Consider the following 26,172-nt stretch of genomic DNA (forward strand, 5'->3'; position numbering starts at 1 on the left):
ACTTGGAGAACCAAAGAACAAGCCAAAGAGTTGCTGCAAAAGGCGCGGAGCAGATAAGCATGGAGATGCTTATGTGGAGCAGTTCAAGTACACGCCAGCCCTTGCAGGCAGAGCACAGTGGGTGCACACCTGTATTCCTAGCACTTGGCAGGACGGTCACAGACTCAAAGCCAGCCTGTGCTCCATGTTGAGACCCTGACTCAAAAGGAGAAAACAGACAAGAACAAACCATGAGAGCCTTGAACACCATGCCAAAGTATCTTAACATTATTAACATAACGGTGCCTCAGTGTGAGACCAAAGGACTAAGTAAGCAATGTAGTAAAAATAAAACTATTTTCTGTGGTGAGGCAGGGTGAACGGAGAGTATTGCTTCAGCACTTGCTTTGCAATGGTTTAGAAGAAAGCAGACCACCTTCACCCTGAAGCCTCAGCCCTCGTCCTGTTGCTTCCCAGCCCTCTGCCAGCTTTCCCTATCACACAAGAATACTCTCCTCAGCCGCAGCCTCTCAAGGAAGCTGTACTGACTGCCCAGCCTGTTATGTTAACATGCCCTTGTAAGTGGGGTTTCAAAATGACTGTCATCAAAACAAGCCTGTTTCATGTTGCACCATCAAATGCTTATCCCTAAATTGACAAAACTAACTCTTGGAAAATGCTATCAGACAGTCAAGACTATGAAATCATATTTTCTTTTGCATTAATTTCCTTTGGATTCACACACGCACGCACGCACGCACGCACGCCACCACCAAGTGTGTGTGATGGTCAGGAGGCAACTTTTGGGAGTCACTGCTCTCCATTCACCATGTGGGTCCTGGCCATTGAACCTAAGTTATTAGGATTGCTTAAAAGGCTCCCACCTGCCAGGCCTTCTCTCTCTCTGTCTTTCTTTTGGAGACAAGGTCTCACTATTTGCCGTGGCTGGGCTGAAAGTCTCCTCACTGTGTAGATCAGGTTTACCTTCAACACCCAGAGATCCTGCCTGCCTCCTCTTCCAGACGCTCCCTCAACATTCAACCAGTTGTTTCCGGCTTTAGTCCTTCTGATGGCTCCTGGTGCTCAAGCCCAGCCCTGGCCCTGGTCTTGCTCCCATTGTCTCTGTCTTAGAGCCTGTGCTTGAGATTTCTGTGCTAATATGGAGCAAGTGTGCGTGGGCAGCTAAAGTTTGAGCCGTGGCTGAAGTGGTGTCATATGTGATTCCTGCTGACCATCTTAGCTGGGTGTAGAAGTCTAGGCTGAAAGCAATTTGGGATGCCTGAAGGCATGGTTCCATCGTTTTAGCTTCTAGGGTTGCCATGACATCTAGTATTCTTCGCATGTCCAGTATTTTACATGTGCTCCCAACCTCTGCTTTGTTCTTCTGGATTCTTTCGGCTCTTCCCTGTCTCCCTTGTACTCTGAGATGTGTCTGGATCTCTTGCTGTCCATTTCACCTAGAGCATCAAGTGGCCTTTTCCATGCCAAACTTGCTTTTCAGTAATAGAAGTTTGCTCCTGTGTCTTATTTCTAATCTCATGCGACAAATTTCCCTACTTTCTAAGCTTTTCTAGTCTCTGTGATTTTTTTTCTTGTTATATTATAACCTTTGCAATGTGTTTCATTTATTGTACTTTTTTATTTTCAAATTACTCTCATATTTTTTCTTTTCTAGTTGGTTGTAGGATTTTGGGGTTCCCCAGGGTATTGTTGCTGCCACTGCTGTTTTTATGGGACGGGGTCTCACTCTGTGGTTCACATTAGTTTCAAACTCACAGTTGTCCTGTCTTAGCCTTCCTGGGTGCTAGGATTAGAGACATACCCTATGGCAAGTTTGGGAGTTTGAAGTCTGATTGAGTGGGTGGGTGGTTTGGGGGCTGCTGTTGTTTGTGGTGTTAGGAATCTAACTTAGAACCTCATACATGCCAGACAAGACTTCTTCCACTGAGCTAGACTTCCAGCTCTTTATTTTGTATTTCTGAAATGAAGCCCCTTATGTTATAGCCTACATTAGCCTGGAACTCCTAAGCTCAGGGAATCCTGTCTCAAATTCCCACTACAGGTGTGTATGGGTTTTTTGTTTGTTTGTTTTGTGTCTGTATGTGTGTGTTGGGTTTTATATGAGATATATATGGATTTAATATGATGTATACCATATAAAATCCCATTTTAAGAAAATACTCGGGGGCTATCAGACTTTGCCAGCATTTGTTTTGTTTGTTTTGTTTTCTCCCTAAGTTGTCTATGTTGTCCTTGTATGGTTCTGTGCCCCTTTAAGAGTGGCACACTAGAATGCTACTTGTTCAGGGACAGAGCTAGGCGACTTATGGACATTAGAGCTAGTTAGTATTAGAACAGGCCATTCCACTCACCTCATTTCACTATTAGTGTGGGGGGTTTTTTTGGGGTGGGGTGGGGGTGAATCTCAGATCTTCTATCACAATGGTCTAGGTGTTAAGGTTTGGGACTTCTACCTACTAACCCAGTCAGCTAAATACTAGTTTTCCACTATTATTGGCTGCCTCTTTCTTACCTGAAGGATCCAGGCCCCCGCGCCCTTGAGTCCCTTTGGGCAGGAGTTACTGCTTTCACTTCACTGACAGACTAGTTTTGGTTGGTGGCTTGCGAAGCACAGCCTTTCCCTGTCTATTGTAATTCTACTTCCGGCAAGAAAACAAGGCGGGTGGATGCACATGAGTCTTTGGCCCGAGTGAACTGGAAATGGATCGCTCTCCCCAGTGTCCACGTACTGTACAGTGGTGCTGGGCTGCATTTGCTTTGTCATTGCTCTTAGCTGATCCTAAACTGTGTTTTTTAAATTATACCAGTCTGTGAAATCCTAAAATTTGGAGACAAATGAGCGTATTTGATTCAATTCTTTTTCATGTTTAACTCTAGAGGAAAAAAAACAAAAAACAAAAAGCATAGGTGACCAGTAGCCAGACAACAGAGCAGAAGACAGAGATTTGGGGTTTTTTGTTGTTCCTTTTCCAGCTGATAGAAGCTTGAACTTGGGCAGTTAGCGGGCTCAAAGAGACCACAGCATAGCCCAGGAACAGTGGGTGATGTGCTGCTGGCAGCAGGGCTGGCAGCCAGGGTGGGAAGACTCACGTTGGTGGGCTGCGCTTCCTAAAGATGGAGGCTGCAAGGTCTCAGTGTTCCCACACTCCTTTCCCGAGAGTCTAGGAACTAAAATGAAGTGAGAAGAGAGATTCACTGCCCAGCGCCAGGCACACACCCAGAGTCTGAGCTCTTGGGCGGCTGAGGCCAAGGGAACAAAAGCTGAGGGCCAGCCTGGCTGCATTGCAAGACCTTGTCTCTAAAAAGAAAGGAAAAAAAGTTGAGACTTCTCTGTCTGGGAAGCAGGTAAGTCAGTGGCCCGGGGCTGGCAGGCAGTGATGCCCTGAAGGACCAGAGCCAGTTGCCCGAGCCAGCACCTGGGTCCTGAGCTTGGGCCCCACCAACGGTCTTGCTTTGTCTCTCCAGGCCTGGTCCAGATCCCTGTGAGCATGTACCAGACTGTGGTAACCAGCCTCGCCCAGGGCAACGGGCCGGTGCAGGTGGCCATGGCCCCAGTGACCACCAGGATATCGGACAGCGCAGTCACCATGGATGGCCAGGCTGTGGAGGTGGTGACCTTGGAACAGTAGCATGGAGCTCTATCATGGCAGCGTTTTCTAGTCTACTGCAGAATTTTTTACATGTTTGCAGAGGTGCAATCAAATGGAATTAAGTCTCTCGACTTGGAAAGAAAGTTTTGGTAACCTTTTTTTAAGAAGGAAGAAAGGCAGCAGATTTTGGAATCACACTTTTTTAAAGCACCACTCTGGGATCTGGTGGAATGAACGCCACCGATTTCACTGTCCCAAAAAGCCAAATTGTGGCCAGACTTCTTTGTGCAGAAATGTGTGTATACTTACGTGTGTGTACGTGTGAGTGTGAATATATGTATATGTGTACATATGGACATACACATTTACATATATGTATAAAGTATATATGTACATACATACATATGTATGAAACCTGCATGGAATTACCTGTATGAAATCAAGGTGAACTGTGGGAACAAGAACCCACCCAGATTCGTGGGTGGTAGGGTACATGACCAAACACAGTCACCTGGTTTTCGTTCATACCAGGGTCATGCATTGAGCTACTGACAGACTCAGGCGGAGGTGACCACGTCCTTCACCAAAGCTGCCTCCCAGTGGCCGCCTAGACCTCTGCTAGATTCACCGAAGGAAGGAAGATCCAGGACACAGCGTGGTCCAGAGAGTGCTTGTGAAGTCCAGGGACAGAGAGTGCGTGCGCACATGTGCGCTTTGCCAGCAGAGACACACGGCAGCTGGCCCAGGTGCTGACCTTGCCACAGGCAGGTAAACGCCCTGCAGGCTCCTGGCAGGGGCAAGAAATCGTTCCTCAGCCTCCATCTTCTCCCTTCCCAGGAACCCTCAGTCTCACGACTATTCAAGAGTTGCTTGGTTGTAAGGTCAGTCCTGTTACAAACTGAAGGTGACAGAAGTGTTAAGGGTCTGAGGAGTGTTCATGGAGCAGGCGGGTGTAAGTGCAGGGTGTGTGTGTGTGTGTGTGTGTGTGTGTATGAGTAATGGAGAAAATGGGAAGATTATAGGAGAGCAAAATAGGAAGGAGGGAGAAAACTCTTCATAAATCAGGGTGCGCCGTGGGAACCGTGTTCTCCAGCTGTCTGCAGCTGTATTTCAGCAGAGGAGACTGCCTCACACAGGACCTCTGCGCAAAGGCTGGCCGTCACAGATGTGTCAGAAGACTCTGTGAGGACTTTTCCCAGGCACATCCTGGCGGCACAGGCCTGGGACAGCTTTCCTGCTCACAGTGTGGCTTGCACTGAGCAGTCATTGTCACTGTGAGCTTCTGTGCTTTCCAGCCACAAGCCCTGAGTCTCCCGTGGCTCATTCATCTGATGTCTTGACAAGCCAAATCTCCACTCCTGGCGTGCAGGGACTCTTCCTCCTTCCTGCCAGCCCTCTCCCGTGCGTGATAGTGTATTTAATGTGGTGTTTTTGGTTTTTTGTTTTTTAATGAGACATTAAAAGATTCTTCATGTCTTGCTCAGCCTTTGAGAAAAGTTTCCAATTCTTATATTTGCTTGTTTTATATAAAACTATTCAATGTTCTTTGTATGTTCTTTTCTGTATGTGATAAGGGAGGGGTGGGAAATTTGCATATCAATGTCCTGGTTCTACAATTGGTTACTTTTTTTTTTTTTTTAAACTGTGAAGCTGTCCAGGGGCTTTAAGGCCCGTGTTCCTTTGTGGTGAAATAAGCCTCCCGATAGTTTGAGAAATTGCCAAGAAGATAAAAGCAAGATCCCAGCAGCAGAGCATGGAATCTGTGTTGTTCTCCATTCTGTCTAAACTGCCTCATTCAATAAATAGTTTAATGTGGCGACAAAAAGTGCCCCTCTCTCTAGCAGCCTTGGCCACTTGGGCTACAGGGCTCTTTTGGGGTGTGGCTCATTGTCCTTTACAAAAGACATGCACTAGAGGTCTCTAGCCTGGACCACGCTCTAGGAACTCCAGGAGGGAGGAGACCTGTCCGCTCCCGAGTGCTGGGTGAGCCCACCAGGCCTGAGGATGTCTGTCTTCTGTATACCAGGTCTCTGGAACAGTCGCACTTCAGAAAGCCTCAAGGTGGTCTGAAGGTTCTACTCTGAAATCTGTTTTAGGTGTTTATTTGGCACCATATTAAAAGACCTTGGTGACCCCTGCATCTTAAAAGGGCTTCCCAAGTGAGTGAGTGAGTGTGTTTGATGCAGGAAATGTCTTCAGAGCAGAAGGTCCAAGCCCTGTGTTGCTATCTGCATCCTTGTTTCTTGGTTTCACACACACCACACTCACTGTTTTAATGTGTGTGTCACAGCTGGATCCCACCACGCCCTAACTCGGGCCCTTCCCACGGCCTCTATGTCTCCTCAAGAGCTGTGCCTCATCTTCCCCTTGAGTGCCTTTCTCTGCCATTTTTGTTTGTAGATGTCTCCGGCTGATGGGATTATAGTCATCGAATGAGGATGCGGTTTCCCTTGGGGCTTAGCCTTGGCTCAGTACTGTCAAGTACCAGCTTCTATCCCTTTTTATATAGATGGTACACCGCCATCCACGTTCACCAGGGAGGATGTGCCAGGAAGGAATGACTGCGGCTGCGCAGAGCACAGCTTCTCTAGAGACCCTCCTACTCAGCCTTCCCGGGATGCTTGCTGCTAGCTCCCTTGGTTTACAAGCCAAACCCAGACCGTGCCTTCCCAAGAGCTCGTGAGCTGTGGCTCCCGAGGGGCTGGCGCATGGCTTCTCTGTCACTTCTCCCCAAGCAGCTGACCAGGGAGAGCCACCTAAGTCCAGTGAGTAAGAGACGCAGTGGGGTAGAGGTGGGCATGAGACAAAGTGGCAAACAGCTGTCTGACGGGCACCTTTCCCAAAGACAAATGGGCTTTGCTGCCTTCAAAATTCCCAGCAAATGGGAGAAGTCAGGTTTTTATATGAAATCTGATTTTATTAGCAGCATAAAACATCCAGGCATACCAAACTATCTTGTCAGATGGATCTGACCTGAGGGTCTATTACGTTAGATTCATGAATATTAGCATGTCCCAGGTAAATAAAGTTTGGCATGGTCCTGTGCGGTGGCTTGGCAGGCAAAAAGCCTGATGACCAGAGTTGAATTCCTGAAGCTCACACAGGATGGAACTGATTCTCTGGGGTTGTCCTCTGACCTCCTCTACATATGTGACGAGACACTTGTACACGTGCACATATGCATACAAGCACAAATGAATAGATGTTTTTTTAAAACTTGGCAGTTCTCCGAGAAGGAAGAGTGGGGCTAGGACTTTAGCTCAGGGACAGAGCACTCCCCCGGCATGCACATGTGAAAGAGAAGACCATGGACAGGTCCTTACAGCTCCGTGTGCTGAGGCCTGCTAGGGTCGGAGCAGTATAAGTGTGGTAGATACAAGGATCCACCATGTAGCTCACCACCGGATTCACAGAAGCCTGCCAGTCTAGGAATGCTTGGTGACCTTGCAGCTCAAGGTGTCCCCTGGTGGTGCTGTGACTCCTGGAGTCACCTACACTCCCATGACCAAGCTAAGGAGATCTCTGGAAGAATAGCTCAGGCACAACCCAGGGTAGGTGGGTGCCTATCAAGAAGAAACCCAGCTTCATTGTAGAGCAGGGTCCATCCCCATACACATGCCCACCCCGCCCTCACAGTAAGAGGAACTGTGTCACAGGGTCCAAGCGTTAGGGGGGCTGAGAACCTCTGGGCTAGCAGCAGCAGGAGGAAGGGGGTGGGATAGATAGAGCAGGGCTGAGTGCACTGAAGCAAAGTGGAGGGCCGAAGCTCCTTCATTGGCGCCCCTCCCCCCTGAAGACCATTGAGCTGTTTGCTAGTTTTTTTGTTTGTTTTGTTTTTTGTTTTGTTTTGTTTTTAGTGCAAGGGCCTGTAATTTAATTCTCCAGAGTAGGGAAAGGGGGGGGTCGTATCCTCTGCAGAGATGGGGTGGGGGGAACCCTGTCCCCGGGCACTCCTAGCTCTGGCTTTCCCACAATTAGAGAATTCCTATAGCAATCATAGTAACCGGTCTTTAGGCTACCCTCCAATTGAGGCTATGTGAAGCGCCATCATCCTGAGCAATGAGGAACAAAGAAGCCAAGTTACCTGACCAAGATCCCCCTGTCAGCAAAAGACAGAACCAGGACACCAACCTGGGCAGGCAAGCCTAGGACCTGTGCAGAAATACTACTTCATGTCCTTGAGGTGGGGACCTGTGGAGCGCAGAGCCTTCGGTTTTACTTTTAAGTGGCTTAGCTGTTTGGGGTGGGGTGTCCAAGCTTTAATGCACTTGCAGATGAAATTGTCAGTGAGTCTGAGGATAGAATTTGTTGTAGATTACCTGCCTAGCATTTGCAAGGCCCCCAAGTTCAATACCCAGCACAGCCATTGAAGGGAGGGCTGTTGTCAAATTAACCAGGTGTGATGCCCCACGTGCATAATCCCAGCCCTTGGGAGGCTGATGCAGCATTGCCAGGAGGAGGAGACAGTTTGGGAGAGATACTTTCACGCTAGGCAGCCCTCTAGCGTGAAAAAGCCTTCTCAAAATGTCATTAAGTGATTAATTCACTGGTTCTCAAATCTTTTCTGAACTTATGTATACCCTTGAAGAAATGAATAGTGAGCCGGGCGTGGTGGCACACACCTTTGATCTCAGCATTTGGGAGGCAGAGGCAGGGGGATCTTTGTGAGTTTAAAGCCAGCCTCATCTAGTTCCAAGACAGCCAGGGCTATGGAGAGAGACCCTGTCTCCAAAAAAAAAAAAAAAAAAAAAAAAAAAAGGCTACTAAGGACAGTCTGAGCTACACTGAGACCTGTCTTAAAAACCAAAGATGCTAGCCAGGCGTGGTAGCACACGCCTTTAATCCCAGCACTCGGGAGGCAGAGGCAGGCAGATTTCTGAGTTCGAGGCCAGCCTGGTCTACAAAGTGAGTTCCAGGACAGCCAGGGCTATACAGAGAAACCCTGTCTTGAAAAACAAAAAACAAACAAAAAACCCAAAGATGCTAACAGTTACCAAGTTACTAAGTACTAAGTAATGGAGCTGCAGAGATAGCTTAGCGGCTAAGAGCACTGGCTGCTCTTCCAGAGGCCCCAGCATTCAGTTCCCAACACCCACGTGGTAACTTATAACTTGTCAGTTCCAAGGGATCTGACATCTTCATCCAGACATAAGGCAGGCAAGAAACACCAGTGCACATAAAGTTAATCATAAAAAATAACTAATTGAAATGTTTTTAAAAGGGAGGAGGAGGGGCCTAGTCAGTGGTGCAACACGCCTTTTCCAGCACTCATGAGGCAGATGGATCTGAGGTCCAGGCCAGGCAGCTTTACAGCAAGGCTACACAAAGAAACCTTGGTCCTAAGAAAAAAGTTACTAGGTACTAAAGGGCTCTGCACTGTGCTGTCTAAGACCTTATTACTCGGAGTCCCAACCTTTCCAGCCTGGAAGGAGGCCCAGCTTAAAGCTGTGGCAACGGAGACTCAGCAACTTCCCCAAAGCCCACGTGTGTATGACTGTCCCCAGCAGCCTTACAGTGTATGCTGGCCCTCAGAGAGAAGAAAGAAGATAAATTAGGTTTCTGTATAAAACCTATGTTGGTTTGCCTTTTAACTTTGAGGCAGGGTCTCTTTATAGCCCAGGCTAGCCTAGAACTTGCTTTGTAGACGAGGGGAGCCTTGAGCTCAGCCTCTCCTGTGGGTGGTCCAGCTTGTTCTGAGCCAGGCCTGTGACTGCACCATGGTCCTTGTCCAAGGCTTCCCTCAGCGGCAGCCTTTCATCATGAGCTCCTCGGCACACACATGCATCGACAGGAGCTGGATCCAGCACACTCGGTTTCCAGTGGTCTCTAAATCAGACAATATAGGGAACCCCAGCCAGCCAGGTTTCTTCAACATTTTCCCACAAAGCAAACAGAAAAGCAGTGGTAACACTGTTAAGTAGTTTCATGTTAAAAAAAAAAAAAAAAAAAAAAACCCAACGATTGAATTCATAATCCTGCAAGGTCCAAGACGCCTTGTTGCAATCTAGCACATGCGCCAAAACCCACTTAAGCAACAAAACTCAACAGGCATCAAACAAGGAGGCCAAGCTGAGTCTGGACAGTCATAGGATTGTGAGGTCAGCTGGGTCTAAGACCTGGGTGGAAGGCAGTGTTAGCTTTGAGGACATCCTTAGGAGAGGCTAGAGAGATGGCTCAGCAGTTAGAAGCACTTACTGTTCTTGCAGAGGTTCAATTACAGGGCTACAATTGCCTGCAACTCCAGCTCCAGGGTAGACACACACACACACACACACACACACACACACACACACAAATACAAATAAAATAAATTGGATTGTTGTTGTTTTTGAAAGTCCTATCCAGAGGCAGGGAAAGGCCCAGGGCCACCAGCAGGCATCACTTCCAAAGCTCTTCCCCAGCTGTGACTGAGCTGGCTCCTGTCCTGGCATTACAGCTCGTGAGCACTCTCTGCAGTGGGCCAGGGTAGACCCTCTGCCGAGCACTCGGCCAGGCTTCATTGTGCCCTTGTCTGATCAGTCTCAACACCCAGCACGGACCCTGCCATCCAGCTAAGACAGAAGGGCAGGATGGCAGGACTGCCTCATGTGTGAAGGGTTGAATCCTGCTGGTGGCCAGGCTTCCTCATCCCATCTGCTACAGTCGGAGGCTTCAGTGAGCTCAGCGGCCAGCTGGGAAGCCTGCCTCGGTCTGTTACGTGCCCACTGTGACCTGATCAGTGGCGACCTGTAGCTCACACCCAGTCCAAACCCAGAAGCAGACAAGTGTCGAGGACAAGAGCACCAGGGAGCACGGAGCTTGATAACCAACTAGAGCCTGTGGGCTCTATCATCAGTAACTCAGGGTGGTCTTTATAACAGCGTGCCCCGTTAGCACCATCCCTCTAAGCTCTTACATTTTACTGACAGGAAGGCTCATCTCACTGGGTACTGTTGAGCACAGTGCTCACTTGTTGGTGCGTGGTAAAGGCATTCACCATCACAACCCAATCTTAGAACAGTTTTATTTTTCCAGGAAGAGGCTACTTTTAAATACTTAAGAAGAATGACTTGAAGCAGGTTCCATAAAAGATGTATACAATGACATTTAAAAGGGTAATACATGAGTGAGAAGCCAGGGTCCAGAGGAGGCCACACATTTGCCAGCTTGGGTCAACCTGGGTGGAATTATGGTCTGGGCAAATAAATGGTGTCACTGGTTCACACAAGACAGGAAACATTGTAACAAAAACCAACCAAACAAAAACTCCTTTGCAAAGATACTCTGAGAAGGGCTAAACTCCCAAGTGCCTGTTCCCAGGTTGTAACTCTAGGGGGGAAGGCTGAAGGGGACAAAGATGGTGAGCCAGGCAGCGGTCCTTCTGAAATGGTTGCCACAAGAAATGATGCAGGGGTTTCCTCCTTTGCCGGGAGATGCGGTGAGGACAAAAATTTCTTCCTGCATCAGAGCCCAGATTCTCAGGAGACACACCAACCTAGAAGCAGGCACTGCAAAACCTGTTCCAGGAAGCCTTGGATACATCTAAGACCCTCAAGAAAGTCAGTGCTGCCGGGCGGTGGTGGCGCACGCCTTTAATCCCAGCACTTGGGAGGCAGAAACAGACGGATTTCTGAGTTCGAGGCCAGCCTGGTCTACAAAGTGAGTTCCAGGACAGCCAAGACTATACAGAGAAACCCTGTCTCGAAAAAACAAAAAAAAAAATAAAAAAATAAAAAAAAAAAAGAAAGTCAGTGCTGCTCTTTCCTTTGGTCTTAGTGAAGCGCTTAAAGATTTTTCCCATCCCTTTCCCTCCCTTGCCAATGCCGGAGGTTCTGGACCAAGACGAGAGCCGTGCATGAGGTTGACGCTCCTTGCACCCAACACTCCAGGACCTGCCGTCCTCGGAGGACACTCAGTGTGATGAACTCTAGTTTGAGTCTGAAGCTCTCAGGTGGACAGACTGGATGGTGGAACATTATTTACAGTTGTGGAATTCACTCCGGAAGTCCTTTAGGAGATAAGAAGAGAGTCAGTCAGGCATAGCAAAGCAGTTCAGTCAAGGAAAACCATCCGCAATTCAAATTCAGATCAAGATGCCTAGAAAGGCACCTCAGGGTAACAAAAGTCTCCTTTCAACACAATTGAGTCTGCTCTCCAGAAAGGACAAGCCCTGCCCTACCCCACCCCATCCTGTGAATGTAAGGGGTACCTGCCGCTCCTCCCCCCAATCTCCACTGACAGTTGGCCTTCCTCTTCTGGTCCTGTGCCCTCCACTGCCCATCAGGACAGGATGTCATAGGGGCTGGGGAGCACATACAGGAGAGTTCTAGGTATGAGCTCTGGCTGGGAAGAGGGAGTCTTAATGGCTGCCTCTACCACCAACCATCCCTGGGCCTGCTAATCTGCCTTTCCAGCCAGACTTTTTATTTCAGGCAACTGTGGCAGAGCCACTGCACAGGGATGCCTGTAATAGAGCTCTCAGAACCCATATCCAGGACAAGCTCCTATCTGGGATGAACCCACTTTCAAATAAAGAATCAGCTCACAGCATCTGCAGTGTGAAAGAAGACACATCCATTCTGTGAGACTCCCTCCTCCCCGCAGTACTTGCACACATTTAGGGGACAAGCTAGCTGGATGGTACCTGGGGCACAGCTGTGGAGCCTGGGAGCTAAGACCCAAACACAGTTCTGATGTCAACAAGTCTCAGCTGATACACTCCCCATTGAGACCAGCAATCCACTGTGGACCCCCCCCCCCCAGCCCGTGGCAAGGCTGAGAGATCAGTCATCCATCTAAAGCCAGGGGCCCAGCCACCAGTAAGGATGACCTGGGGTGCAGAGGGGCGCCTGTAGCCTCCCTTGTTTTAAAGCGATTGTAAAAGACCTCCATTTTCCATCTTTTCTAGTAAGCTTTTCCTGGAGACGGCTGACTTATCTCTAAAGACAAAATACATGACCATTTCCAGGACAGCCCTCGTCACAGACTCAAAAGCTGAGATGTGTGGGTTTTTTTCCCTGTGCTGGAGCTTAAACCCATGACCTCATCTGCCTAGGCAAATTCTACCACAGAGCCACACCTCCAAAGACAGAGGATATTTTTAAACATCTCTTTAAATGTACAATAATTAAGTTAGTAACCCACAACAGTCCCCCAGGTACCCAAACTGCCACTGGTCTGGTCCAAATCTGAAGGTGCCAGGATCTTACCAAGGCACAGGGATGGTCCACCTCCTCTAGTGCTGTCCCACGTGGGTACATGCTCTGCCAAAGTCACCAGGTCTCCTGGAGTCCTTCAGCAGTTCCATCTCTGAATCTCAAGGACTTGCCCTTGTGCGATTGATTTTCTTCTCCGCTAACTGGCCTGCATCTTTGCTCTCAGGTATCAGCTCGCTGGCTGTAACCTAACAGCCTGTGCCATTTCCCACCCTCAGCTGACATTTTAAAAATACCAAACAAAACAAAAAAACAAGGCCTCACTCTATAGTCCAGGCTGCCTGGATCATAAAATCCTCCTGCCTCAGCCTATGGGGTACTAGATTCCAAGTCTGCCAGTGTGCCTGGCTTCTACTGACAGGGTCAGGTTGTCTTATTATAGGATGCTGATCCACATCCTTGGCCTCTGCCATGATGCCAGTGGCTCATCCCCTGTAGTCAAGACAACAGACATGTCTCCGGGTACAATGCACATCCCTAAAAAAGGGTAAAGCTCACCTCCAGTGCGATGCACTGACCCATGCCAGCCTGGTGCTCTATCATAGTGCCAACTGACTGGGGGTAACAGTACTCAGCCCCACTCCACAGCAACATCCTGTGGCTATGCAGTCATGTGGCCATCAGCTGCTCCCCCTACAGCCTTCTATCCTGTCTCTCCTCTAAGGCCCAATTTGCGTACTGCCTAAATTCAGGAGCCATAGGACCAGCCCAGCACCAAGGTGCTGAGCCTGTCTGTACTTGGCTGCCTTGCCCCGTGTCCTCCCTGCACAGCACAAGTAACCCCTTGCTTGGCCTACCTCCCCAGCCCAGCTAAGTGTAGGGGAAGCCCTACAGCAATGCTGTAAGCATTGCAAGCCCAGTGTATGCCCACACAGCTGCAGGCCAGGCCAGGCAGAGCCTTCCCTGGAGCCAGGCCCCAGCTTCCCTCTCTGGAAAGCTGCTTTGGGGAACCTCTATCCTTAGCCCTCATGTTAGACTCAGCTGCCAGCCCTGGCACACGACTTGCTTTTGGAAGGTCAAAGCCAAGAAAGGCCTTCTTTCTGTGACTTCATGGGGCCCTTGGTCTGTGGGAACCAGAGCTCAAAAAATGAGCAGGGAGCCAGGCGTGGTGGCACACACCTTTAATCCCAGCACTTGGGAGGTAGAGGCAGGCCTGGTCTACAAAGTGAGTTCCAGGACAGCCAGGGCTATTCAGAGAAACCCTGTCTCAATACAACAACAAAAAAGAGCAGGTCTCGGGGGTACCTGAGATCATGGGCTGGGAGCTGAGGTGGACACCCAAGTTTGTGAGGTCCCAGAGCCTCCTTCGGCCAGACAAAGCATGAATGTGAGCGGAAACTCCCACCAGTTGAGTGCTGGCCCAGCACACACACAATTGAGGTAGCACAGAAACTGGGTGTGATGACTCATCCTGCTAACTGCAGCACTGGAGGGAGGATCAGAAGTTCAAGCTCAACACCAGGCTCGACCATCTAAAAATAAGCTGGGTGGGGGAGGGGCGCTGGGAAGCTGGCTGTTAGAGTGTTTAAAAAAACCAAAGCCAGGCATAGCCGGCCGCAGGCCTTTGCAACCCCAGCAGAACCTCAGGGCTTGCCATCCAGCCAGGCTAGCCAGTGAGTGCCACAGTCCCTGAGTTCCTGTCTCAAAACAAGGGCCGCCAGGAAGGCGCAGTGGGCAAAGCTTGACACCGGGTCTAACCACCTCTGATCTGAGTCTGATCCCCAGAACCCACTGGTCAAAAGAGAACGGACTCTGGCAAGTTGTCCTCTGACTTCCACAGGTGGACCATGGCACCCTCCCCAAATGAACAGATTCATTAAAAGAAAGGAAGAGCGAAGCCGAAGTGAGGAATGGAAGGAGCCGCTCCACACCAACGTGTGAGAAACACATACCCATACTACACAAAAGTCGACTGACACCACCACCAGGCTGACTCCTGGCCTTTGGGGGTGGGGGTGGGGTGAAATCGTCCCACCCACCATGATTTCAGCAGGAGTGTTGAGGCTCAGGTGGGGTGCACCCGACCACAGCCTGGGAAAAGAGCCCTGAAGCAGAAGCACCGCGATGAGGAGAGTCGGACGGAAGACAGCACAGCACGGGGCTGAGATCAGCTTAGGGGACAGTTAGAATGGAAGCCCAGAGGGGAGGTAGTGATCGTCCTGGGAGTACTCTCCGTGGACACCACCCCACCACCCCAAAGGGCCAGCAATTAGCCCACTGCCCAGCCCTCTTCTGGTAGAGCTGACAGCCTTCAGTTTCTTGCTCCTCTTGGCCTGACATCTGCAGCCCACCTTTGCTCACCTGTGCCCTGCCCCAGCACACAGCAGACTGTCCACATCCAGTAGTACTTCTTTATTTTATTTTATTTTGAAACAGGGTTTTCCCTGGCCGTCCAGGAACTCGCTCTGTAGACCAGGCTGGCCCCAAACTCAGAAATCCGCCTGCCACTGCCTCCTGAGTGCTGGGATAAAGGCCACCAGGCTCAGCAATAGGAGTATGGTTTTTATTAACGATTTCTTCTTCAGTGCTTCCAGAATGCTTTCAGCCCTTGCCTGCCCCTTCAGTTCCCAAACCAGCCAGTCTGGAAGCTCAGAAGCTATACGGCACAGCCAGGAGGGACGGGGTTCTGAGACACAGACCATGAACCTCTAGCTTTAGCTATAAATTACATACTAACTACAGCTGCATACCTGTCCACCTTATTGGCACTGAGACCGGGTGCCGTTAGCCACCCTTCAATCAAGTCAGAAGTGGTTCATGACTCACTCCCCTAAACCATGAGCAGCACCACACCAGCCAGAGCCCACTTTCCTTCCTGGGGACTGTGTCTGGGAACTACCCCCACCTCCCCTCTCAGATGAACTCTCATGTCTTCCACTGACTCCTTTTTGACTTTATTTTGTTTGGGTCTTGTTGTTGTTGTTTTGTTTTTCTTTTCTTTTTTGGTTTTATTGAGACAGGGTTTCTCTGTGTAGCTCTGGCTGTCCTGGAACTCACTCTGTAGACCAGGCTGGCCTCGAACTCAGAAATCCGCCTGCCTCTGCCTCCCGAGTGCTGGGATCAAAGGCGTGCACCATCACAACCCAGCCTGTTTTTTTTCAGAGGCAGGGTCTTACTATGTAGCCTAGGATGGCTTGGAACTTCTTGTGTAGGTCTTGAACCTATGGCAGTCAGCCTCTGCTGCCTTGGAAATCCTGGGACCATGGTTCCATTTAATCCTTTGATTTTCCATTTGACCACAAAAATGTTCTCACAAAACCTGCATCTTGCCACATCTTCCCAGATTGTTGGGGCTCCCATAGCCTTCAGGTTCAAAAACAAATGTGACCTATAACATAGTCAATTGCTTGAGCATGGTGGAATATATCCTTAACCCCAGCACTTGCGAGGCAAAGGCAGGTGGATCTCTGTTGAGTTTGAGGCCAGCCTGGTCTACAGCCTGGTTCTAGGCCAGCCTGGTCTACATAATACAACCCTGTCCCTAAACAAACAAACAAACCCCCCCACCCCACCCCCCACCCCCCCACATGCCCGATGATACATACCTGCAATGCCAGCACTTGGGAGGAGAGACGGAGGGGAATCTGGAGTCTGAGCCACTCTGGGCTATAAGGCTAGACCCCGCCACAAAAATACATACATAAACTTAATGAACCTCTAAGAAACATTGAACAAATAAATGGAACCCCCTGCAAAGGAGAACGGAGAAATGGGATACTGACATAACAATAGAATACTGGTGAAATTCTAAAGTTGATGATAGTGAGGGATGGTGCTAAGGCTATCTCTGACATGTGTATGCTTACCAAGCAGCCCAGCCTCTTCCCACCTATACACTGTGTAGGAGGGCAGTGCCCTTCTCTTGGGGTGCTCCCTGCCACTCCTCTTCGGCCTATCTCTTCCTGGGAAGTTTTAGTGGAGAAGAGGACCAGCCCCACCTCTACTCCTCCCCTATCAGCCCTGGGGACTGGAATAACAATGACTGAGAGCAAAGGGGGAAGAAAGAAAGTCCGGTTAAAATAACTGAGGTCGGGCTGGCGAGATGGCTCAGTGGTTAAGAGCACCGACTGCTCTTCCGAAGGTCCCGAGTTCAAATCCCAGCAACCACATGGTGGCTCACAACCATCCGTAACGAAATCTGATGCCTTCTTCTGGAGTATCTGAGGAAAGCTACAGTGTACTTACATATAATAAATAAATAAATCTTAATAAATAAATAAATAAAATAAATAAATATTAAAAAAAAAAATAACTGAGGTCCTGGGGTGTCCTTAGAGAGAGAAAGACTTTAACTAAGGTCACACATACAGTCGTGCATCTGCAGAGTCACAAACATGTGTAGCTCCCAGGGCAGCTGCCTTGGTTACCTATAGAGACAGGAAATCAACCCTAGGGCCCAGACTTCCCAAACAGGCCCACCCCACCAAGGTCCTCCATCTAGGATAGTCACTGGCCCTAACTCCAGAGTTGAGTTGTAGGAACCTGCAGTCTAGACTGTCAGCACACTCTCACTGCGCCCCTCTGTGCTCAGGTGTCAGCAGCCTAGCCACAAAGCAGCGAGCTGGAGGGGCTAACACAGAGGCCGCAGCTCCAGATGACCTCAACACACTCCGTCCATATGGGAGCCTTCATTCCTTTACCCTTCTAGGGCCTGGGCAAGATTCCTAGATGTCTGAGTGGAGAGTATGCCATCTCCACCCTCACACCCCAGCCAGAAGCTCCAAAAGGGGATCGCATAGACCAGAAGACACTTCCTTGTGGCCTCAGAACCTACCTGAAGAACAGCCCTCAGGGGTTGAGGGCGGGAGAGGAAAAGCCATCTGTCTCTCCCTCACCAAGCTTAGGATTCCCACCATCCCTGTGAGGGCCACCCTGGAGCAAGGCTGGATCCCAAGTCCTTTTCACCGAGAAGAGGTCGACTTCATGACTTGTGACCTCAGGGGGGCGCAGGGAAACATTAAGGGTCACTTCCAGCTGCGCCCACCCTCTGCCACTGCCTGGTGGTCTGGAGACAGGAGTCCCCTCTCCTTCCTGGTGATCGGCAGGTTCCGGCACGGTGCAGACCTTCAGCAGCTCAGCACTTACACCATAGTTGGCAAGTCTAGAACCACCGGGTCCCATTACCTTACCGGTGTGAGTTCTACCATTGCCAAAAATGGTGGGAGGCCTCCAGCAGCCAGACCAGTAAGCCTATGCTGAAGAAGAAGCAGTTAGGGTGGTTTTAGGAGGGCGCTCTTCCCACAGTTAACACAAGGTCCAGACTATGGTCCTTCGGCCTGTATGGTCCTGTTCCAGTGTAAAACCTCCTCAAGCCCTGCCTGCCCTCCAGCCACCTCCCCCCCACCCCACGACCACCTCCCCCCCTCCCCACGACCCACAGTCCCTGTGTAGGGGCATTAGGCAGTGATGGAGCCATAGCCACTGCTCTCAAAGGCACTGTACCCCAGGAACCTGCCAGTGGGAGCTTGGGAATGGGTGCACTCTGGGTCAGGGAGTCCCCTGCTTGGTAACCAAGGAAGAGAGTGGCATGGGGCCAGCTTGCCATCTACCAAGGCCCCCAGGTGGCATCCTGTTTAATCCCTTCCTGACATTCCCCAGAGCCTAAAGTTCCTCAGCTGTCCCACCCCCCCACCGGGAGGGAGGTAAAAGGTCAATGCATAGATCCCACTTCCTTGTCAAGCCACAGGCAAACCACTGCCCGGCCTGTGGTCTCCTCCCTGAGGCTGGGGAGGAAGAACCCTAGGCTAAGACCTTCTCTGGAGAGTCTAGACAGCCATCACTGCAGTCTAGCAGGGCCAGCCAAGCGGAACACAGCTGCATTAGCACATCCACACAGCATTCTCCCAAGTGCAGAGATTTCCTTACCCATCCCTTCCAAAAAGACACACACCCCTGCAGCCTTCAAGGAACCCCAAAGATGGTACACTTCTTTGCCCCCAAACCACCCATGGATTCATTTCCATAAATCTAGAGGAACTGCTGGCTGGCAGGGCCAGTGATGGAAATGCCACCGGTCCCTCTGTCCTCCTGCAGGGCAGGGAGGATGAAGGACCCAAAGATGATGTTTTGGAAGGGCAGAGATGCAGACGAACCCTGGACACTCAAGCTGGTCACTGCCAGTGGCCTAAGCTTGGGTGCTGAGATGACTCCACTGCCCAGAGAAAAACTTGCTTTATAGCTGGGCCAGAATTGTGGGCCACATCTGTGATCCCAGTACTGAGTTCAGGGGCTGGGGTGATCTGCTTGGCAAGGAAGCTCCTTGAAACCTTGACCTAGAGTGTGTCCCCAGTGGGGACACAAGCAGGACCTTGGTTTCTTGGCCACATACCTCCCAAAGGCAGGCCACACATTTTTATCACATTATAAAGTGTTAAGGCAAGCCACTGGTGAGTTGAGTGGGTCACTCCCTCCACTCCAGTGTGAGCGGGGAGGGTCCTATCCTGTCAGCACCCCTAACTGCTCAATCTCGGGCCACACTAGCTAGGCTGGGAGCGAGCAGCCCCGCCTGCCTGCGATCAATGGAGCCAGATCGCATTTCCAAGAGCCAGAGGACTGCAGAGCTGGGGCAGGGACCCGGATAATGGCCTGGATTGAATAAGCAAATGCAGGGGTGGGGGAAGGGCGAAAGTCTGGAATAATCCACCTCACAGGGACTCTGGGGAGCGGCTGGCCCAGGCAACCCCAACACCAGGCAATGAGGCAAGGAGCCTACCCAGGAGGCAGCAACTCAGGCACCTAGGAGCCACCGAGCCCGAACAATATAAGAAGGTCCCCAGTGGATTAAACTGCACCAACTGCCCTGAGAGGGTAAGGGTAAATCCTTCCGCAGGATCAGACAGCCAGGAAGAAACTGGTCCTGCTTGACAGGGTGAGCCCTCCCCTCCTACCGCACCCTCACCAGCATGGTCCTCTGGAAGCTGATTTTCTGCGGAGTCCAACCAGCCTTGTGGCCTCTGCTCACCGGCAGTCACTACTATAGGTGAACTTTCACCCAGGTCGAGAACAGGCTAGATGAGGAGAACCAGAAAGCTATGGCCAGTGGTCATCCTTTGGGAATGCAGGCCCCAGAGGGGTGGAGCCCTGAGCCTGGAAAGAAGTATAGAACTGGGCCATACCAACACCTGCTAGTGAGGTCTCAGCAAAGCCTCCACCAAGGCCAGTGTGAGAGGCAGGACCACTAGGGGTCTGAGGACTGCTTTGGTTAGAGGGACCCAGCTCTGAGTGGCCCCCTGAGTGCTGGACAGGAGCAGAGTTGGGTTCACAGAGGCAAGACCCGAAACAGAGACCTCACCAGGGTGAGGCGGTGAGGTCTCTTCCTGTCCTTCCTTTTCCCGCAAGTGCTCAGATAGCCTTCTGCACAGGACATTAGTGCCATACCCCAGAGACTTATGGAAGCCCCCAGTTGGCAGTAGTAGGTCTAAATGTCCTCGCTATCCAACACAACTCTCAGGGCACCCAAGCAGGCGGGCGGCCCTGGATGCTCAGGCACGTTCCTGGTGAGCAGTCAACTGGATTGGTTGATCTCTAACTTCCAGACTCAACTGTACACATTCCCCTGGCCTGGCCCCAGCCCTCTTTAGCTTGGCCACCTAACTGTAACTGGACTGAGTAACTGGCTCTTGCAAGAAGTTCCCCTTCCCCAGGGAGAAGCAGTCTCATTAGGGGCTGGCCCAGTAACTTCAGATATGATGGCTACCAGATGGTCAGTGGACCAGCTTAGTCAGCTCAGCTCTCACTGCCTGCTAACCACCAGGGCTTCACCCAAGAGCCTGGCTGGTGGGTGGGCTCTTCTAAGCCCTATGGACCAGGTCCAGATCTAACTCATTTTGAAGGCCAGGGATATATGAAGGGTCAGAGCCAAGATTCACCCAGCCACAGGGGGCAGGGGTGTGTGAGCACTCTCCACAGAGCAAGGCCACTGGAGGTCAATACATTGTCGTGACTGAAGAGAGGTAGCGACCCTACTTCACTACTAATGGACCTCCAGCCTGTCCCTCCATCTGTGAGATGACTCTTTACAAACTGGTGCAGCTGTTCGAGATCAGAGCTTACATACACAATGTTACATAACACATATATGGGCAGCTTAGGGACATTAAGTCACAGGGACTCCAAGGATGCAGGAAACCAACACTAGTGGGTGGATGGAAAGGCCACAACTGAGCCTTCCAGAACATTCCCAGCCCTCCACACTAGTATCCCTCTCATCACTGACCTAAGGTAAGCCACTGATGGTAGGCTCTAGGGACAGCCACCCTCATAAAACACTCATGCTGAGCACAGGATATCCCATTGCTTGGAATTGCTTCCTTGGAATCCTGTAGCAGAAGGCTAGACCCCAAAGACGGCTCGCCTTAAGGAGGAGGAGCCCAACAGGGCATCACAGAAGCTGGCCCTACAGATGGCGACCCCCACCCCCACCGCAAGCATCTCCATCTGTTGGCCCAGCTCGGATTGCCCAGCTCCGACTCCACTCTGGCCTCAGGCAGTGAAAGGTGATCTGGCTGTTCACCAGGGTAGGGCTGTACCCTCCTCACCCAGCAGTAAGCCAGATGGGCCAGGGAGCCAGTGAGACACACAGACCCTGGGATGCCGGGGGAGGTGAACGTGGCCGCAGCAGCCCGCTTTTCCCATATTGGCACTACACATGATTGCTCACAGCGGAGAGACACAAGCAAAAATGTGCTAGTGCCAAAATCGGCCAAGCAGATGGTACTGGAACAGGCCCTCTGGGGAAGGAGCAGAGGAGGTCTTTGTACCCTGGCACCCCTGGAAACAGAGGTCTAGGCAGAAAGGGGTGAGGAGCTCCAAGGTGCTCGCGGATCTGTCTCTGCTCTGTTTATGGCCCTTCGGTAATTCACTGACTGAGACTGTTCACAGTGAATTCTACCAGTGCCATACACAGGACAGGAGTCACACTCTCCAGCCTGCAGACCCTGCAGAGGGGTCAGCTGCCTTCTCCTGGAGGTCCTACAACCTACTCCCCCCACCCCACCCCCACTGCTGTCATCCGCAGTTTAGCAACCCTCCTCACCAGCTCTTCACCAGCTCGTTGTTGTGCACTAGCCCAAATTGTCCTTCAAGAAGACAAGGACAAGTGAGGAGAAAGTCTGATTTCTTGGACTTGCAGAGGGCAGCAGAGTTTCCCATCACATCCCAATACCATCACCCAAACAAGCCACCTTCCTGCCAAGGTCAGCAAGCAGTTGCCAGATCCTCATAACCTAGGGCACTGGACCTCACCTACTCCCAAGTGGGCAGTGACAAGAACATCCAATGTGCTTCTCATGGCCTCTCGGCACAGAGGCCAGCAGTCCTGGCTTGCCCAGTGACACAAGCAGAGGCCCAGAAGGCAGGACTGCAAAGTGTCCCCGATGGGCACCTTTGTGGCTTGACCAGGGCCAGGATCAGGGCAGGGGGCTCCTTCAGACAAGGAGGCAGCTCGGAAGGAGCCAGGGTGAACTGTTTCTGGCAGGAGCCCTCGGAAGCAGCCTCTGGAAGGTTCTGAGAGTACTTTGGAGGACGGTAGAGGCTACAGAGCCAAGGGAGGGCTGGGGCGGTTGCGTCAGTGGTTGCTACAGCGGCTGCCACGAGAGAAGGCAGGATGGAGGCCCTTGCCTCTGGTACCAGGTGCCCTGGGGATGGAGGAAAGAGGGAGGGTAAGTCTCTCTGGAGCTGGTGCCCAGGGCATGAGAGCTGGAGACACTGTGGAAGAGGCAACACAGGCTCAGCCTACCCTTAGGCCGGCCTGGAATCCACAGGGAAAGGTAGACGGAAAAGGGAAATATACGGGAAGGGGTCAGATAGAGTTCTCCAGCTCAGAAACCTTATAAGCCTTTACTCCAGGCTAACCCCACTGTAAACCTGTTATCAGTCCTGGACTTGGTAACATACTTGTGGGGCTTTGACCGAAAACTCACTATTTGCTGACTCTGGAGCTCTAGCTCACCTCCCAAAAGGCCATTTCATCTTGGTAAGATGGACACTCCCTGGCCTGTGGCCTCAGTTTCCCCCACTATAAATCTCTGAACTTAGAGGAGTCAAGCGGGGGTGGACAGCTATAGTTACTGGTGTGTTCTATGTGGCTCAGAGTGTTTCTCAGAATCACTAAGGAGTCCCCTGAAATGGAGCTTTGTGGCCCACGAGGAAACCTACAGTTTAATATGAACCTGGGGAATGTGAGGCTGGGAAGGAGAAGCTATTTAGAGTTGTGCTTGGAAACAGCTTTCTCTAAAGATGCAGGATATTTTGGAAACAGTATTCTAAAATCTTTTTCCCCCCCCCATTTCAATGGAACAGAGGAGTAGCAATGGGGGAAGGGCCTTGGGAAGATTGAGACACACTCAGGGTACCAATGTCCTCCTGAGAACTCAGTCTGGAGCACCCAGGAAGGAATGAAGCACCATAAGAGAATAGCCCTGTCGGATCAAGTGCCTGGCATGCCCGCCCTTTTGCCTACATCTTCCTCTTCTGTAACTGGAGGGGATGGAGAGCAGGAAACTGCTTACAGAGCCAAACACCCCTTCAGCATCCAGTTCTAGTCCGCTGAATGAGGCTCCTCCCTGCGCTGCCTTGCCCCTCCTAATTCAAATGCGGCAGGAAGAGAATGCTGCGGTACCCAGGCAGGGCCACACCCATGGCCACAGCCAGAGTCCACCCAACACACAGCAGAGCAGGAATACCTAGACCTTAGTTGAAGCAGAACCTGTCCTGGGTCAGAGGAAAATAGGCTCTCCTGAAACGGGGACAGTGGAGTTCTGCAAAAACAACCCTGGTATTCTACAACGGGGAGCCATGACGGGGCTTTGGCAGGACAGTCTCTTATGCTCTCTGTGTAGGTCAAAACCCTGACCTTGAGATTAAAGGCTAAGAAATTCCTCTTCTGACTGTGGGAAAAGGTTGTGTCCCAGCCTGGTAGGTGTGAACAATTAGAGCATCAGAGTTGGTGTGTAAGGAGGACTGGCAGGGGCACAGGATGTCCTCCTGGGTGAGTGTGTATCCTACATCCTCTGCCAGGTCTCCCTCCCCTAGCCCTACTCCCCTTAGGCATGTCTTGTCTCTTTGAAGAATCATCCCTCCCTTGGCCAGGTATTGGGGTCGGGGGTCTTTCCCTGGGCTCTTGCTCTGTAGTCAGACCTATATGTGCCTCTTCCCCCTGCCCCCCCCCCCCAGCCTACCATTCTCAGTACCAGAGCTCCCTAGAGGTGAGTGGTTCGGGTGGAGTCTTTAGGGATCTTTTGCTAACATTCAGCAACTGTCACCATCAACCCCTACACATCGAATCTAGAGTCTCTGTTGCGAATCTTCCCACCAGCGATTGGCCCAGCACGGATCACTTATATCTCCATCGAATGCTGCAAAGGCTGGGGCGGCTAGCCTCTCCACTAGCTCAGGGCGTGGCCCAGCCTCCTGGTTGGCTAGTGAAATCTTAGGAGCCCCTCAAGCTGCTTTTGATGCAGTCCAAGCTACCCAGGCATGCACCAAACTCGAGTGTGCTCAGCTGTGCACAGCACAAGCACGTTCCCAGGGCCACTGGACCCCGTTAATACTCCTAGTGGAAAATAAGAATAAACGAAATCCTCACAAGGGAGACTATTACAGTGAAATTGTTTCTTCTTTGTGTAATAATCTCCCACCCACTGACCCCCCTCACTGTTTGAAAGGGTGGCTAGAAGCCCTAAAGAAAACAAGTGGAGGATGAAAGGTGGGCTCGGTTTACTGGGTTTCTTAGAAGGCTTGATTGACCTCGGAACAGAAATCTAGAAACATGATGCCCAAGGTTTGTCTAGGCAGAGGGTGATGCAGGCTAGACTGACTGTGCACGGAGTCTCAGGGCGGACGTGTAACACAGGTACCTGGCTCAGTGTGAAAACTGGACTCTTAGTCCTCAGGAGGTTAGCCAGCAGGAAACCTAGAAGGCCCTGTCCTAACTATCTCTGACAGAGACGGCGCCCAATAGGGCACCCGCCCCCCATCTCTGTCCCTAATCTCCTAATCAGAATTGCATCCCTTGCGCTAGCAGATCTTTCTACTTAGTGTAGGGGTGCCAAGGATGAAGGAAGGGCTCAGCCTGTAGGGCTCCGCAGAACTGAGCGATCCCTGATGCCTGGGCTGCATCGCCACTGCCGGTAACTATTGGATACACCGACTAGTAAAACATCCGAGACATGTTCCGGGGGCAGGATTCTGGGGACCTGGGAGCAGCCCTTGCTAACCGAATTGGTTCGGACTCAGAACTGGTATCCGCTTGCTCCAGGCCGGAGGATACAGAAGGAAGGCAAGCTGAGTTCTTGGACCAGCTTTTCCCAGGGGACTGGGCGGGGCAGGCTCCGGGCCACGGAAGCGATAACCAACCTGCAGTGAAACCCTGAGAAGGGGCTGGAGAAACCAGCTCGACGCAGGAACGCTCCCCAGCCCGCGTCGCGGCCAGCCTCCCGGCCTTGCACTTCCTCCCAGGCCCAACAGGGCGGCGAAACTCCCGGGACCCCAGCCGAATTCCTCCGGGAGGCGACATTAGGGCGGGCAGCATCAGGCACCGAGCCAAACCCAACCTAGGCTCAAAATGCCCCCCGCTTTCTTCCCGCCCCGGGAACCGCACTGGATGCGGTGCACATGGTACTGAGGGCCCCGTCCCCTGGCACCTCGCCGGCATCCCCGCCAAAAGGCCAAGGAAGTCAGGAATTCACAGTGCCGCGTCATCCCCGAAGGCCACAGCCACGACGTGGCCTCTGCTTGCCCCTCCGGCCGCCCACAAAACTGGGTGCTAGAACTGTTGGCCCTCCGGCACCCGCTCCACCTTCTCCCTGGCCCAGCACTGGCTCCGCCCGGCCCCGCCCCGCACACTCACCTGCGCCGGCTCCGGGCTGGGCTCACCGCCGCCTCCCAGCTCTGCTCCGAGTCCACACCCGAGGAACTAGGCAAAAAAAGGGCCCTCGTTTGGAGCGGGCCCAATGGACAGAACTTGAGGCGTGCCCAGGTTGAGCCGAGAGCGGCGCCCCAAATCACCAGGACCTTGGCGGGAGGAGGTGGCGCCGGAGCGCGGAGCCCAGCGGGGGAACAAAGAGGAGCCGGGATGGGGCCGCGCGCTTCCTGGGTGTCGGGTGACAGGTCTGCAGGGGAAGGCCCCGGCCGAGCCACCTGAGGAGGAGCCTCTTCCACGCAGCAGGCGGGGTAGGGCTGAATGGTCACCGAGCCCCAGAGGCAGACGAAAGGGGTGCACCAGGTGTGACGATCGTGTTCAAGGAAGGAGGCTAGCAGGCTCCGGCGCCGAGACCCGGGGGCTCGACGGAGTGCAGAGATAATGACTCCGGGAGGGTTTTACCGCCCCCAGCGCCCCGCCCGCCCCCCGCGCCGCGCCATTGGCTCAGGTGCTGTGGGGCGGGGGAGGG

At 51.8% G+C, this 26,172-nt stretch overlaps 1 protein-coding gene, 1 long non-coding RNA gene and 3 other non-coding genes across 12 annotated transcripts in view; 1 reads left to right on the forward strand and 4 right to left on the reverse strand.

Annotated features, from left to right (window-relative positions):
• The window catches only part of Nrf1 (nuclear respiratory factor 1), a 105,474-nt gene extending 100,064 nt beyond the window's left edge, over positions 1-5,410 (forward strand). For 5 of the 7 annotated variants that reach the window (NM_001164226.1, NM_010938.4, NM_001361694.1 and 2 more), the window contains one exon: positions 3,466-5,410. In NM_001164226.1, coding sequence (NP_001157698.1) covers positions 3,466-3,629 — 164 coding nt within the window. In that variant the 3' untranslated portion in view covers positions 3,630-5,410. The remainder of the gene's footprint in view (positions 1-3,465) is intronic. The other 2 variants (XM_011241048.1, XM_030255218.1) reach the window with 1 other exon arrangement.
• Positions 5,411-10,591: 5,181 nt separating this feature from the next.
• On the reverse strand, positions 10,592-26,077 carry Mirc35hg (microRNA cluster 35, host gene). 2 transcript variants are annotated; one of them, NR_126540.1, is made up of 2 exons: positions 25,632-26,077; positions 10,592-11,577 (listed from the first exon to the last, which is right to left on the reverse strand). It is a non-coding gene; the product is annotated as a microRNA cluster 35, host gene (long non-coding RNA). The 2 variants fall into 2 exon arrangements; NR_126541.1 differs by lacking the exon at positions 10,592-11,577 and adding an exon at positions 21,887-22,419.
• On the reverse strand, positions 17,870-17,944 carry Mir182 (microRNA 182). Its single transcript, NR_029569.1, has one exon. It is a non-coding gene; the product is annotated as a microRNA 182 (primary transcript).
• Positions 21,398-21,503, reverse strand: Mir96 (microRNA 96). The gene has a single exon (NR_029750.1). It is a non-coding gene; the product is annotated as a microRNA 96 (primary transcript).
• On the reverse strand, positions 21,620-21,689 carry Mir183 (microRNA 183). The gene has a single exon (NR_030713.1). It is a non-coding gene; the product is annotated as a microRNA 183 (primary transcript).
• Positions 26,078-26,172: the final 95 nt, after the last annotated feature.

The sequence above is a fragment of the Mus musculus genome, chromosome 6, assembly GCF_000001635.26.
Source record: "Mus musculus strain C57BL/6J chromosome 6, GRCm38.p6 C57BL/6J".
Lineage (NCBI taxonomy): Eukaryota > Metazoa > Chordata > Mammalia > Rodentia > Muridae > Mus > Mus musculus.